General features: G+C 49.7%; 1 protein-coding gene across 7 annotated transcripts; it reads right to left on the reverse strand.

Annotated features, from left to right (window-relative positions):
• Positions 1-995: 995 nt before the first annotated feature.
• Positions 996-11,017, reverse strand: LOC100346558 (histone H3.3A). Of its 7 annotated transcripts, none has more exons than XM_070055393.2 (5): positions 10,880-11,017; positions 9,555-9,718; positions 8,171-8,322; positions 6,883-7,036; positions 996-1,637 (listed from the first exon to the last, which is right to left on the reverse strand). In XM_070055393.2, the coding sequence occupies exons 3-5, from the start codon at positions 8,296-8,298 to the stop codon at positions 1,509-1,511; spliced, it is 411 nt and encodes a 136-aa protein (XP_069911494.1). In that variant the 5' UTR covers positions 8,299-8,322; positions 9,555-9,718; positions 10,880-11,017; the 3' UTR covers positions 996-1,508. The 7 variants fall into 7 exon arrangements, with proteins under 7 accessions (XP_069911494.1, XP_069911496.1, XP_069911498.1 ...); XM_070055395.2 differs by having other exon boundaries at positions 9,555-9,738; XM_070055397.2 differs by lacking the exon at positions 10,880-11,017 and adding an exon at positions 10,743-10,824.
• Between the last annotated feature and the right edge of the window lie 4,979 nt (positions 11,018-15,996).

Raw genomic sequence — 15,996 nt, forward strand, 5'->3', positions numbered from 1 at the left:
GTTTTTTTTTTTAAGATTTATTTATTTATTTGAAAGTCAGAGTTACACTGAGAGAGGAGAGGCAGAAAGAGAGAAGAGAGAAGAGAGAGAGAGAATCTTCCCTCTGCTGTTTCACTCCCCAATTGGCTGCAATGGCCGGAAAGGCGCCCATCCGAAGGCAGGAGCCAGGAGCTTCTTCCAAGTCTCCCACACGGGTGCAGGGGTCCAAGGACTTGGGTCATCTTCTACTGCTTTCCCAGGCCATAGCAGAGAGCTGGATAGGAAGTGGAACAGCAGAACAAGAATCCACTAGGGATGCTAGTTCAAGTGCTGGCTGCTCCTTTTTTTTTTTTTTTTTTTTTTTTTTTTACAGGCAGAGTGGACAGTGAGAGAGAGACAGAGACAAAGGTCTTCCTTTTGCCGTTGGTTCACCCTCCAATGGCCGCCGCGGCCGGCGCACCGTGCTGATCCGATGGCAGGAGCCAGGTGCTTCTCCTGGTCTCCCATGGGGTGCAGGGCCCAAGCACTTGGACCATCCTCCACTGCACTCCCGGGCCACAGCAGAGAGCTGGCCTGGAAGAGGGGCAACCGGGACAGAATCCAGCGCCCCGACCGGGACTAGAACCCGGTGTGCCGGCGCCGCAAGGCGGAGGATTAGCCTATTGAGCCATAGCACCGGCATAAATGTACTTTCACTACTAACAAATTCAATTAAGTATTTTCAGGTGATCCTGTTGACTAGCTAGGTTTGAGAAGTAGCTTCACAACACAACATATGCAGAGTTAAGGTTTGGTTTCTGCACACAGATTTACTCTCTGCATGCTTGGAACAATTAGAAAAGACCAGCAGCAGCTTCTTTCCTTTCCACACCAAGCTTATCCTATCCTCACCCTCAAATACAGACTTATGTCTCAGGTAGCAGGTGACAGTCAAAGCACATGGTACTAAGATTATCCTGAATATGAAAATGAGTGAACCACATAGGTAAAGGTTGATAATAAAGACCAAAAGCAGGTATAGTTTAATGTATTTTAATAGCAAACTTACAGGAACAGCACAGAAGACAGACAACATTAAAACATGTACTTGCATGTAGGACAACTCAGTTAGAAAAGTATAGTGAATGGATGGAATCTACTGTATGATAAAAATGCTACAAACACCATTTAGTTGCCGTCAATAAGAAATTTACTTGTTTTAAAAAAATCCAAATGCTGGCATTGTCCAGAAAAATTTAACAGGTTTATTTATAATTGTTATAAAGTTGAACTGCTGAAACTTGTTCACTGAAACATTTTGACTTGCATTAATGCTTTACGTCCCCGCATTTATATTAAAAATCCACACACAAATGAAAATGGAAAAACTGCCAATACCTGATTTCTGTCCCCTATTTTCCACTCGCAATCATATACTTAGGTACCTTTTGACCCATGGGAAAAAATATCTAACGTTCAGAACTACCAATAACAGGAAGAAGAGAAAAAAAAATTTTTGAGAATGAAATGTTTCCCGTCATAGTGGATTCTTAAGCACGTTCTCCACGTATGCGGCGTGCTAGCTGGATGTCTTTTGGCATAATTGTTACACGTTTGGCATGGATAGCACACAGGTTGGTGTCTTCAAAAAGGCCAACCAGATAGGCCTCGCTTGCCTCCTGCAACCAGAAGGGAGAAAAAGTGATTAATCATCTTATTTTCAACAGTTTAAGACACACGTATGTGAATCACGCTAAATTATCCCAAATATTTAAATTTTAACATCTGTGGGATAAAACTCTGAAGGCAGACTACGAAAAGTCAAAAGCTCAAACCTGTAAATCTTATCCAGTTACACAAGTCAAAGTACTTGAAACCGGCACTGTGGGCGTAAAGCTTCCAATCCAGCTCCCTACTGCTGTGCCTGAGAGCTGAGAAGGATGGCCCAAATGCTTGGGCCTTGGCACCCACCACGTGGGCGACCTGGTAGAAGTCCCTGGCTTTGTCCTGGCCCAGCCCCAGCCGTTGTGGGGCATCTGGGGAGTAAACCAGTGATGGAAGATCTATATCTCTTTCAAACAAAGAGGTTAAAACAACAACAACAAACACACACACACACACCTGGGAGCTTTTAATTTTTCTAGTGTTAATGTATAATTTCTAGTAAACTGAAATGTCTTGAACAAAATAAGCAGTCCACTTTAAGCTCTTCTAACATTATCACGCATATAAATTTATAAATGGAATTGTAGGGCTGTTGCTTTGGCATAGCGGGTAAAACCACCACTATTCCATATGGGCGCCAGTTTGTGTTCCAACTGCTCCACTTCTGATCCTGCTCCCTGCTAATGGCCTGGGAGGGTTGGGGGAGGATGGTCCAGGTATCCGGGGCCCCTGACACCCACATGGGAGAACTGGGTGAGGCTCCTAGCTCCTGACTTCGGTCTGGCCCAGCCCTGGCATTACTGTAATTTGGGGAGTGAACTGGTGGATGGAAGGTCTTTCTCTTGAGCTCTTTCAAATAAATAAATCTCTAAAAATTAAAAAAAAAAAAAAGGAATTGTATCGAATCCAAATACCCTACTCTACCCAGTCTTATTCTGCAACCCACTCACACGCCAATATCCTCTTGAACCTTTGCCTCATCAAGTCGTGCAGTATGGCTGACAACCGGTTTCCATTATATGGTTCCCACTACCTTTCCTTTTACACTTGTTTTATCACAGGTGTACATGTAGGTCCCAAAACATCACAGATCAGTCTCTTTGATACTGTAATCTGGTATTCCTAGATGTGCCCTTGTTCCCTACTAAGACCCTTCCATTTATGTACTTCAGTCTCTAAGAGCGCTCGTTGTCCTCTAGAACTAACACCAGTCCCTTTAGTTTGTCCCATTTGATGATGCGGTTCTTTCAAGGCATCCTCTTACACCTACCAAACACTGCTGGCTGCACGAATCATTCACAAGCACTTGGCATGTTAAGGAAAGCAGAGCTTCCTTTCAAAATGAACAACGCAAATTGTCAGCGTATCTTATGGCAGTATAAACTTTTCAGAAAAGTTAACCATCTATTTCCTCATTTTGAAATAAAGACATTATTTTAAAAAATCCACTTTGGAATCTTTAGGTAAAGACATAGTTAAAGACACACAAAAAACCTGGAGCCATTCAATCCCCATAATGCTATGTAATACACAAGATAACTGGAAGCAATACAGATATGCTTTCTCCAAAAACAAAATTAAAGAACCCCACTGACTTGGCAGTAAAATAACACTGTTGAGATTCTGCTTTAAAAGCACCAACATACTGATTAACTCCAAACCGTTTATATTCTTTCATTCACATTTACACCTTCATGCTTTTTGGCCTTATGACTTTTCTATAAAAATTTGTTCCATTCACATATTACTGCCCCTACATACGTTTTATTATTTATCAATATCTGAGTCTTATTTACCTACGGTTAAGGCCTAGCTCAAACTACCTATCCCATGAAGGACAAAGAAAGCACTCCTCTTGCCCATGTCTCCAATGAGGGTAACCTGGAACCCCTAATTCCTTGGCACTCAACTGACCTTGTAGTGTACCAGCTTTCTTTTAATGCCCTCAAATTATCTGATCAGAGGTCTCATTTCACTCACAATGCCTTGCTCTCAAACCTCCACTATTTGCTAGTATGTTTTAGATCTTACCCCAATTTTTTTAAAAGATTTATTTATTTATTTATTTAAAAGTCAGAGTTACACACACAGAGAGGAGGAGACACAGAAGGGTCCTCCATCTGCTGGTTCACTCCCCAGTTGACCGGAATGGCCGGAGCTGCATGGATCCAAAGCCAAGCCAGGAGCCAGAAGCCTCCCCCAGGTCTCCCAGGCAGGTGCAGGGGCCCATGCAGCTGGGCCATCTTCCACTGTTCTCCCAGGCCACAGCAGAGAGCTGGATTGGAAGTGGAGCAGCCAGGCCTTGAATGGGCACCCATATGGGATGCCGGCACTGCAGGCAGCGGCTTTACCTGCTAGGCCAAGTGCCGGTCCCCACCCTAATTTTAAAATACCTATTCTATGTATTAGTCCCTGTCTCTCTCCCAGAGCTGTCAAAAGCCAAAGTCCTCATTATTCAGGGATTCATTCTCAGGTCAGTCTCAAAGTGTGTAAAGAAGTCTGAACACCACTGCGTTTTATAGCCTACTCTTTATAGAGGTTCACAATGCACAATTGAAACTAGAATTGAAATTCTCCAGGAAACAAGCCAGTTTCATTTTGTTTACTCCAGCACTTTAGGATTATGCAAAAGCAGAGTGCTTTTGTGAAATGCAGCACAAGCTGGTGTGGACAAGCCAACAGGTACCATGGTTCTGAGAGCACAATCTGGGATCATCTGTGGGCTTGTCTGGGATCACTCAGATACGCACATGGCAGCCAGGGCTCTCAGTGATGAACACAGCTTACAAGGGTCCTGTCTGGTCAGCTCTGGAAGGATTCAATACTCAGAGAGGGTCTGACCATAACCCATACATTTCCAGTTCCTCTGCAAATATCCTACAGTGCCTCAAACACTAAGGCTGTACATCCCGAGAATTAAAGTCCACCACATTAATTTAAGACCCAATGAACACAATTTTAAGAGAACAGAAAAAGAAAACACATCTTACAACTAGGGGACAAATTTCCAACACTGAGCCTATTCAATGTCTGACTCTTACCTATTCCAAAACTCCACTGTCTATTTTTAATACAAAGTTACTTTAGTTCAAAGTCTAGACATGACAAAGACTAAGCTCTAGGTCAATACACAATCATGGCAGATGCAAACACCCTCTACCATTCTCACTGTTCTCCACCCTGTAGTGTACAGTAGTCAATACTCCCTCCCTGTTTTTGTTTGTTTTTCATGGTCCAAAAATATTACATGGAAATTCCAGAAATAAAACTCTTAAAACAATGTACTGTAATAAAAATTATACCACTGTTAGTACTGTATCTAACCTATAAACTAAATTTTAGCAAGATATACATAACAGAACAGTATGCGGGTACTTACAAGGATTTCAAATTTTTTGCACTAAAATTTACCTGTTAATTCCATTTTCCCACAACTTTTTTGAAGTACCCTTGTACATGAGATTCAGTACTGAGGGTCCTGGTACTATGCTTCCCATGGTCAAGGGGGAGACTACCATATTAGAAAAGCTGTTAACTGTAAAAACCAAACATGGAACAACTTTTGGAATTCTATTTCTTCCTATCACCCTATTTCCATACCCAAATCCTGTGTATATTGAGAACTAAGGTTTGCATAAAATAAATACAACAAAAAACTTGTAAAAATTCTTTTCAATAAAGGACAGAACTATCTGATGCCAAGAGATCTAGAGGCAGCAGACATGAACATTTTGCTCAAAACCAACACAGCCATGCTCAATAAATATATAACCCGGGAATAGCAACAGTGGAAGTTGACACATACAATTAATCTTAAAGAGTCCACCACCCAAATTATTTAGTAATTTTAATTTACAAGGCTAGTTTACCTACATTTAAGCTAAAAATATGCTGGACTTTTTATAGTGTGGTGTTCTTTAAGCACAACCCCAGCAATAACTAGAAAACCTAATTAGCAGTTTTGTACCAATGTTTGGGAATCTTTTCTCTCTCTAAAATAGAGAAATGGGAACTGAAGATAATTAGCTGTTAAAACAGAAAAAGTTTTAAGTGACAGCATGGGAAGATTTTGGTAGTTGAAATTTCAGTAATTTCAATCCACTGAGAATTTAATGGATTCCTACTCCTGAAATTCACCAATCAAATGAAGTTGAGACTAACCATAGAAACAGCTCGACCAATTATACAGCAGGGTAGAATCCACCTATCAAATCGTTCTCCCATATAAAGCAAAAGCCCGGCACAGCAACAGCAGCCTGGAAAATCCTCCAATGGGTGTGTGCGAATTTTAGACCCTCTCCAAAGAGATTGTTTCAGCTATGCAACGGTGCCTCATAATTTGAACCCCCCCCCCCAATCCTGTGATTCTAATGGAGGTGGTGGTCTTAGTCACATTTCATCAGATACAGGGATATAAAGAATGCCAATACAATATAGATTACCCTAAGCAAGAGACAGTAACAATTACACCCACACACTGAATCAAATACCTTACGCATGGGAATTTCAAGTTTCAATCTTGACATACGCCACAAATACTTCAACCATATAACCACCTCTAGAATGACATTTCTCAAATTCCTGACACTCTGGAGCCAAGATGAAATGCAACATGCTCCCCATTTAAATAAAATTCAAAGTCCCCTTTAGCAAACCACAAATCTTCAAATCCCTGTCCTTTTACATGTTCCGTATCATTTTCAAGCACCATTTGTCCCTCTCATCGATCCAATCCTAACCACCACTCACTTTTACCTTTATGCTTTTACCTTAATGCATCATTCCTTAATGCTGTCTACTCCATGCTAGGCTCTCTCCACCTGCATCTGTCTCTTCAGGTCCAAAGGACATTCGAACTTCCCATGTATACTAGTCATGGCTGTCTGAAACAGTGACTTACAAAACACCATAGACCTCTAGTCTTGTACCATCTTAACATCCCAAAGCATCCATTAAACCCGAGTTGTCTTTTCACATTTGCTTTCAGTGCAATGTTAAAATTTTTAAATGGCATAATGGAATATGCATTAGGCTTTGAAATCAAATGGGTTGAAGTTATGACTCCCATCTACTATACACATGACCTTGAGGAACTTAACTTTCCTTAAGTCTCCTCACCAGTGAACTGACACTGTAAACGACTTCAGATGTGTAGGTAACTAGATTATAGAAAGTGCACTCAGATTCACTGCTGTTCTTGCTATACAGCAGGGACACACACCAAAGTATCACCCCATCCCATTCACCATTTTACTTTACCTGCAAAGCACCAATAGCTGCGCTCTGGAAGCGCAGATCTGTTTTGAAGTCCTGAGCGATTTCTCGCACCAGACGCTGGAAGGGGAGTTTGCGAATCAGAAGCTCAGTGGACTTCTGATAACGTCTGATTTCACGAAGTGCCACAGTACCGGGCCTTTAAGAAATTAACAGGAAAGAAACTGTTACTAAATATGCAAACACCACAGAGGATAAGTGGTCAGCTTTAAAGAAATGCCCAACTTTTTCGAAAAGTAAATCACCCAACTAGTCTTCATCTTCAGGATGAAATTTCACGGGTCCACTTATGATCCAAACATTCAAGTCTACTAAGAGTAACAGTACCCTTAACGTAAACAGCATGGGATTAAGGTACAATCCTGGCATGGAGTTTATCAAAGCCCTATTGATTTGCATTTTAAAACACGGTACAAACAGACATTAGAGCATGGGATGGTATAAATCAAGTTAATAAATAAGGTATGGCCCCCAGGCGCTTCAATTGAGCACCACTCTCATTCCCACCTATATCCTTGACCATCTCAATGAACCCAATGCACTTCACCTAAAAACAACATTGTGGTATTTTGAGTTCCTCAGAATATCTTTACTTTGTCTACTGCTCATATTTCAAGAATAATTTGAATACTCTTGATTGTGTGGTGGTTCATCCACTTTAGAGGCAAATTCCTCGTTGAATACTTTTTAAAAACTCTCAACAAGAAATTTACCTCTAATTCTGACTTTCTGCTTCCACTGTATGGGGTTTTATTTTAGGTGAACTGTGAAATTCGCAGAGGCTACCTAAGTATGGTTAACTTCTGCCCTCTAATGGCACATGCCCTTAACAACACTGCTTAGCATTTCAAAACCAAATGAGCTAATACAGAACGAAAGAAACCAATCAAGCACACGAGGGACAAGGAGTTCACGAAAAACAAAAACCCAATCTTGCTTAAAACAAGGAAGGATAGTCTCAGAAACTGAAAAAGCATTTTACTATTTTTAAAAAGAATTACTAATAGCTAATTCGAGGTTAATCTAGTCCATCAACATTGATGCTCTATTAAGTCCTCTTCTTAGGCCTCTAGGTCAGACCACTGCTTCAAAATCAAACACATTTTCAATAAAACCTAACACTAAATTATTTATTTTTTCTTCAAGCAGCAGCAAATATTAAAAAGGAGAAATCTCAGCTTCCCTAAAGCATAAAGTTTGGCTATTAGCCATCTCTTTGTTAAATTATATGGATATAGCACGAGAGACTTTGTCCAATTTTTCCCTTTAATACCTGTAACGATGAGGTTTCTTCACCCCTCCAGTAGAGGGCGCACTCTTGCGAGCGGCTTTTGTAGCCAGTTGCTTCCTGGGTGCTTTACCACCAGTCGATTTGCGGGCAGTCTGCTTTGTACGAGCCATGGTATAAAGACCTCCTTACTTATCCTACCAGCGTTAAAACAAAACAACAACAACAAAAAGAATAACCATATGCAACTACCAAAGTTTTCCTGCCACTGTCACCTCCCCCCCCGCCAGAATCTGAAAATGATCAGTTTATGTATTTTTTAAAATGTCCGTAATGTTATATAATTGGAAAGGGTGCAGATTTCATCCACCACCCAAATATGACTCCACGAAACAAACTGTAGTACTAGAAAATCGCTAGCATAATACCAATCGCCTCAAAACCAACTGTGAGCGCAAACGGCAAAACAAAAAGACCCCTGAAGCCTTGCATCCAATTTCTCTAATTCAAGTAGAAATTAGAAATGTCTGTAAACATTTGAGCCACAAACAAGTCAAAAGAACCAAGCCACAAACCACAGAAAAGTCGAGTCAAATTACAGGGGAAAAAAAGGTTTAAGCCCCCCCCCGCCCCCCAAATACGTCTGGCAGTCGATGGACTGCTGTAAATATCTAAAAACATTTTTGGTTTTGCATCTTTAACACTTATGTTACAAAAAGCCGTCTAGAAAACAAGAGGAGCAGCAGCTACCGCCGGCGAGCATTCTACAAAGCAGCTCCTCGCGGCTTCGCAGTGCAATCAAAGGCGCCCCGCACCTGGGCTCTAATTAACGCCCGACACCGCCGACCGGTCCACCCGAGCTCCACAGAAACTTTTGGTTTTGCCTCCTCCGGGCCCCTCGGCACGGGGTCCCCCAGTCTGCCCGCCTCGCACCCAGCGCCTCGCGCCGCCACCAACTCGGCTCCCAGACCAGAACAAAATGGAAACAATCGCAAAACGTATCCGATTCCCTTCCGAACAGACAAAACACCAAATCGCTCGAAAATACCCCTATCCCCTGCCACGTGCCGCCCTCCAAAATGCAAAAGTTTTTTTTGCATTTCAAATGCATCAAGTTTCCGCTTCTCCAAAAAAGGAAAAAAATGTCCCTCTTTTAAAAATTTTTTCCTCCTTTTTAAAATGGGGAAGAGAGAAACGGGGGAAAAAATATGGTCGGTGACCAGAGAAGAGAGACAAGATGGTGAAGCTTAGCAACAACTGTGGGGAGGCAGCAAAAAGCGAGTTACCCCGGGGTGGGAAGCGGCGGCGATTTCCACCCCTTTCCCGCCCGAAAACTGGGGCCCGGGGTCCGGGGGCGGTAGGGGAGAGGCCCGCGCGGGTCGTGGTGAAGGTTTGGGGTCCGGGGAAGGGACGGCGGGCGGGATTTCACCTTAGAAAGAGGAGCAGGAAGCGGTTATCCGGGCCCAGACGTCGAGTTAGGGCAGCTGGTGATTGCTCACAGCTCCAGGGCCCCTCCCCTCTGCAGGAAGCGGACACCGGGCCCTCACCAGACACCAGGACTGCCAGGGCCTTGATCTTAGCACCTCCCGGCCTCTGGACAGCGAGTAAACACGCTTGTGTTGATAAACCAAGGGTGGAATTGTTACAGCTGCACACTCTAAGGCCCACCCTGACCCTCTGCCAGTCCCCAGACACACCCGCCCCTGGACAACCTGCCCCTCTCCCCCACCCACCCAGGACTCAGAGCGGCTGCTCGCTGGGGTGCCTCCCTGCCCTGCACAGGCCCTGGCTCTTGCAGGCCCAGGTTAAGCTGCTGTGCATCCACATGGACACCGCTGGGCTGCTCCACTTCTGACCCAGCTCCCTGGGAAAGCGGCTGAAGACGGTCCCAGTCCTTGGGCCCCTGCACCTACGTGGGAGACCCGACAGAAGCCCCTGGCTCCTGGGTTGGTCTGGCCCAGCCCTGGCTGTTCCAGCCATTTTGGGAGTGAACCAGTAGATGGGAGATCTCTCTCTCTCCTCTTGCTAACTCTGCCTTTCAAATAAATATATAAATAAACAAATAAATAAAGATGTCCCCAGCTCCTCTCTCTGCCCAGCCTGAGCCGCACCACGTGCCCAGAGCCTGGCAGGCGGAGGCGCAGAGCGCCCGGCTCCCTTGCCTCCCTGCCCGCTGCACCTGGCCGGACCTTGGCCGACTGCCGGCGCCCCTGTCTCGGAACGAGGCCCGATCCTCCCGGCCCGCGGAGCTGGGACTGACGCCCGGGACGCGCAGGGAACTTCCCGCTGCCCTGGCTCCACCGTCGGGCGCGGCGCCAAGGCGCGGGCTCCGTCGCGAGGGCGGCCAAGGGCTGCCCGGGTGCCCCTCACGGACTGGGGCGGCCCCTCCGCCTCCCAGAGGCCGTTGGAGGAGGCCGGCGGCAGGCGAAGCCCGGGCGGGCCATGGGGTCGCCCCAGCTCCCACCCGCCTCGAGGACGCCGGCCGGGCGCACGCAGGCCCCGCCGCGTCCACAGACGCCCGCGCGCTGCCCTCGGCGGGGCCGCGGGGCCGGCTCCCCACCGCCCGACCAAGGGAAGCGGGCGCCGCCCGGGGACGCGGGGCCGGGCCGGGGGCCACCTTTCTCTCGCGGCCGCGCCCCGGGCAGGCTCCCCGGGCGCGGCACGGAGCGACAGCAGCCACCATTTCCGCTAGGCCGTCTCCGCCCCTCCTCCCCGCCAGGGCCCGGCCGCGAGGCGCCCTCGCTGGTTTCGTACTCCGGGGGTCCAGTTCCACCGAAGCCGGGTGTGGCCACAAGTGTGTGCTCTTCTTTTGCAAAACAAGGGGGCGCAAGGCCTGGCCACCTCCACGCGCGGGGGACTCCAGGCCGCGGTCACCCCACCGGCGCGGCGGCCACCAGAGGGCGCCCGGCGCCGTCCCCCCCGCCGGCCCTCCCGCGCCCCGGCCCTCGGCGACCCCTCAGAGCGCGGGACCCAGGCCTGGGGCGGCGCCCTCTGGCCCTGGCGGGGCTGCGGGCCGCTGCGGGCGGGGTCGGGGCGCGAGCTTGCAGTCCCTGTCCTGGCCCGCGCCCACAGGCCAGCAGCCGGAGAACCGCGTCGGGTCGCTGTGTGCCCTCCTAGTGTCCCGGGTTGCTGCTGTGAGGAGCGAGCGCGCCCACCGGCGCCCTGGGGCGCATGCCGAGGCTCCCCCTGGGGCGGCCGTGGCGGAGGTGGTCACCCCTGGCGGCCCCGCGTGGGGACTTTCCTAGCGCGGGCGGGGATGACGTCATGCCAGCGGCTTTGTTGTTGTTTTAGGAGGCGGGAGCCAGGATCTCCACTTCCTGGTGTACCTGCTCCCCCGGTGCGTGTGCGGCTGTGACTTTGTCACTGCTCCCTTACGCGTCCGGGACTCAGCAGACCCCTGCCCACTGTAGGCTCTGTCCCACCAGAGCGACAAGCTCGCAACGCGCTTCTCCCAGTAGTAAGTTGTAGGCAAATCACCCTTGTAAATAAATGCTGGGGAGGGGAGGAGGAGGCAGGGGAAAGGAATCTTTTGTAAAATAAACACTTCCTGGATAAAAGTGGCTGTAGGACCAATGACAGCCACGCCCTCTGGGCTCACGTGACCTGCCGGGAACCCTGGCTCCCCTTCCTACAGGCACTCCAAGCCTGGTTCTCTCTCATTCCCTCTACATCCACCCCAGCAGGGAGTTGAGACTGTGCCACCTGGCCTAGGGGTCCTGTAGCTGGGCCCCCTTCCTGCCTCAGTTTCCCCTCCTGCAACCCTACCTCCTAGGGTAGGTTGGGTGCTCTGCATGGCTCATCTGAAGGGCACCCTCCTGGCCAGTCGTCCCAGGTATGCTGAGCAGGGCTCCAGGGCTGGGACTCTGCCCCAAGGGGTGCTCCTCTGGTCTGTGCTGCCAGGCTCAGGGACTCCCACTCATCCTGTAGCCCCCCCCCACCCCGTGCCCGTGCCCTTGGCATTGCAGTACTCATGTCCTGAGCAGGGCAGCTCTGGGCACTGGAGGGTGCCATCCTGGGCTCCAGGACTCCATGTGAACCCACATCCAGCCCACCAGCCCCAGGCCCATCCGCAGTCAAGGACTGGCCGCCCTTCCCTGGCCCTTTGGTGCTGGGCAGGAGACCACCACACACTGGCTGCTTTTACTTCTCCTGAACCTTGTGAATTTTTCTTTAAAGATTTATTTATTTATTTGAAAGTCAGAGTTACACAGAGAGGAGAGGCAGAGAGACAGAGATCTTCCTCTGATGTGAACCTTGTGAATTTTTCATGCAGCCCGAAAACTGGGTGGACACCCAGGCCACCCCCCTCACCTGAGCAAGAGGCAGAAGTCAGAGCTGGGGTCAGGCTGGGTGCAGGTGGCAGAGGATGACGGTGGGACCCTATGAAGCTGGTGGGGAGGGACTCTGGCCTGAATGAACCACCCGGCTGTCTTCCCCACAGCCCTTCCTGTGCCAATGCCCCAGGCCCCTGCCCCTTGCGGGGACTTGGGCCCACCGAGGGGAGATGGACTACGTCCCCTGTGCCACACGGATGGAAGGCACCTCACGCGGCAGCTTTCATTCAACATTTTCTATTTATTCTTTTTTTTTTTTTTAAGATTTATTTATTTGAAAGGCAGGATTACAGAGAGGCAGAGAGAGTCTTCCATCTGTTGGTTGACTCCCCAAATGGTTGCAATGGCTGGAGCTGTGCCAATCTGAAGCCAGGAACCAGGTACTTCTTCCCGGTCTCCCACGTGGGTGCAGGGGCCCAAGGATTTGGGCCATCCTCTCTTGCTTTCCCAGCCCATAGCAGAGAACTGGATTGGAAGTGGAGCAGCTGGGACTCGAACCAGCACCCCCATTTTCTGTCCATTCCTCCTTCAATGGCCTACCCACAGCCCCTGCCACTTCTCTGGAATGGGGCTCTCCAGTTGGGGAGAGGGGACAGAAAAACACTTGTCCAACTCCTAAAACTGGGTAAGGACCGCTGGCCTCACAAGCTGGCAGCTGTGTGGTCTGGGGCCAGTCACTCAACCTTTCTGAGACAGTTTCCTCATCTAGAAGTGGGCCATGGGTGCCTAGTGCCTAGTGCAGAGACCTCCACTGTGAGTTGTGTTTTTTTTTTTGTTTTTTTTTTTTTTTTTTGAGAGTGACAGAGAGAAAGGAGAGAGAGAGGGAGAGATCGTCATCCGCTGATTCGCACTGGAGCTGGGTCAGGCTAGAGTCAGGAGCTTTCTCCAGATCTCCTATGTGGGTGCAGGGGCCCGAGCACTTGGGCTATCCTCCACTGCTTTCCCAGACACATTAGCCGGGAGCGGGGTCAGAAGTGAAGCAGCAGGGACTCGAACCAGTGCCCATGTGGGATGCCAGGCGCTGCAGATGGCAGCTTAACCTGCTCGTCACGGCCCCGACCCCACTGCTTCGAGTGTTGACCATGAAGCCATGAGGAGTTCCAGGGGATCTCTATATGGTCACACCAGAAAGTTAGAGCCTGGGGCTCTAGGGGTCCTAGGGGCTGCAGACATGGCCTAGACCCTCCTCCCTGGCACCACTGGGCCTCTCTGTCATCTCCCCTCACCCACTGGGGGCTCTTCCCTGCTGTCAGTTTGTAGTTGGTAGAACATGGAGGACCACTGAGGACTCTGATCTGGGACAGGGGCAGGTGTCCCCCAAGTGCTACCCACGTCAGGACACCCCATCTGTGTCCTAACTCTGCCACTTGCCCTGTGTGACCTCCTCCAGGGAGCTTCAGCCCAGCGCACGCGGGCCTGGGGGACAACGTCTCTCAGCCTCCCTGTGGGCAGCCGTGGGGACAGTGGCGGGGGAAGATGATGTGGGTTATACTTCATCCAGACACGCTTCTGCCCCCGGAAAAGGCCCTTTCACACTCACACAGAAAGGGTCAAACTGGCCTTGGACCTCGCACCCACGCAGGAGCCGGGGCCCCTGGCCTCAGGAATCTGCCTCGCTTCTGCCCTCCCTGCTCCACTCAGTGGGCAGTGGGCCCCACCCCTGCAGCTGTAATCCCCTGGATGAACCTAGACAGCGCCCACCCCATCACTTGAGTGGACAGCACAGGGGCAGCTGTGTGGCTCACTTCACCCTGCCCCCAGGCGTCCTCAGCATTGGTCCTGCTTCTGCCAGGGTCGGGGGCTTCTTTAATGAGCCTTGGAGATGTGCTCGCTTCAGAAGCACATACACTAAAATGAGCCTTTGAGCTGACGCTGCAGCTCTCACCCACCCCTGGTGGAAGAGTCCTGGCCCAGCTTCCCTCCCTGACCTGCTTCCCACAAATAACAAGAGACCCTGGCCCCCAGGGCACAAGTGGCATTTGCTCCCCCTGCAAATGGCAAAATAGGCACCCTTGCCCCCGGCTTCCGCAGTCCACCAACACCTGTCCCCTCTGGGTACTGTTAGCTCCACTCCTCTCCCAGGCTCTTAGCCCAGCTCTGGCCTTGGCTGTCACTGTCATCTGCACCCATCAAGCCAGAGCCCAGAAGGAAGTCCTGCCTCCAGGGCAGAGGCAGGAGGTGCTCCAGGCAGGTGGCCCCATCCTACTCCCTGCAGGGAAGTGTTTGCTGCATTCCTGGGAGCTGAGCCCTTCCAGCTGGATCCCAGAACTGCGTCTGTCTCCACAGATGGCAGCCAGGGCACTGGGGTCAGGGAAGGGAAGGCTTTGTCCCTGAATGCCCTTTTAAGCCTTTTAAATATTGTGTGATGTGAATGTGTCACCTACCCAACAAGTACAGGAATAAAGTATTTATAAAAAGAGAGGCAGCCAAAGGGGCAGAAAAGAGTCACAACAGAACCCCCCTCAAAGGTTTCAGAAAACCCACCCTGGCCGGCACTATGGTGTAGTAGGCTAAGCCTCTGCCTGCAGTGCCAGCATCCTGTGAATCAGTGGATGGAAGACCTCTCTCTCTGTTTCTCCTTCTGTCTGTAACTCTACGAAGGAAGGGAGGGAGGGAGGGAGAGAGGAAATTGACCCGTGAGGGCTGGGTGTTGGGCCTGGTGGTAGAGACGCTGGTGGGCCATCCCCTCCGTATCTGGAGGGCCGGGCCTCAGTACCCAGCCAGCTCTTGCCTCCAGCTTCCTACAGGTGCAGGTCTTGGGAGGCAGCAGTGATGGCTCAAGTACTTGGGTCCCTGCCATCCACGTGGGAGACCCGGATGGAGCACCACACTCTTGGCTTTCTCTGATCCAGCCCAGGCTATTGTGGGCATTTTGGGAAGTGAACCAGAGGATGGAAGACCTCTGTTTTTCTTTTTAAATAAATGAACAGATAGATAAATTATTTAATAGGAAATCCACCAACAAAAGAACCAAACATGATCCAGACAGGATTCTGTGGGGGCCAGTCACAGGCTCACTGGCAGCAGAATTGGGGGGTCCACAGGAGGAAGCTGGGGTGTCGGGTCTCTGCCCACTTACATACCCCCACCCCAGGTTGAGAGCTGTGGTCCCCACTAACCTCCTGCCCTTCTTTCCGCACCTGGGATTTGGTCAGAATTGATCTTGCCTCTCCACCCTCAGCCCGGCTCCCCTTACCCGATCCATGTCTTTGTCACTTCTTTCCCCAAGGCCTTTGCCAGGGACATTGGTGAGGAGAAGGAGAAGTGGCCCTGTAAGCACAAGTCATTTCTCAGTGAGGCAGGATGACCCCACTGCCCCTCCCTGCCACAGCTGGGGTGCTCAGGCTCCTGTGCTGTGACTGAGTCATTAAAAACATTTTTTACAATTTCTTTTTATCTTATCTTAAAGGTAGAGAAACAGAGACAGACAGATGTTATATCTGCTGGTTCACTCCCCCATATGCCTGCGACAGCCTGGGCTGGACCAGACCAACGCCAGGAGCCTGGGATGCAGATTCAGGTCTCCCATGCAGGTGG

The sequence above is a fragment of the Oryctolagus cuniculus genome, chromosome 13 (assembly GCF_051225735.1).
Source record: "Oryctolagus cuniculus isolate XC-2025 breed Fujian yellow rabbit chromosome 13, ASM5122573v1, whole genome shotgun sequence".
Taxonomy (NCBI): Eukaryota; Metazoa; Chordata; class Mammalia; order Lagomorpha; family Leporidae; genus Oryctolagus; species Oryctolagus cuniculus.

What these genes read in the sequence shown, in the direction of transcription:
- LOC100346558 (XM_051821392.3), bottom strand. Translation starts at nt 8,298, where the DNA reads ATGGCTCGTACAAAGCAGACTGCCCGCAAATCGACTGGTGGTAAAGCA. An exon ending in AAGAAACCTCATCGTTACAG is followed by an intron (nt 7,037 to 8,170) that starts GTATTAAAGGGA and finishes AATTTCTTAAAG; the next exon opens with GCCCGGTACTGTGGCACTTC. An exon ending in CAGCTATTGGTGCTTTGCAG is followed by an intron (nt 1,638 to 6,882) that starts GTAAAGTAAAAT and finishes TTCTGGTTGCAG; the next exon opens with GAGGCAAGCGAGGCCTATCT.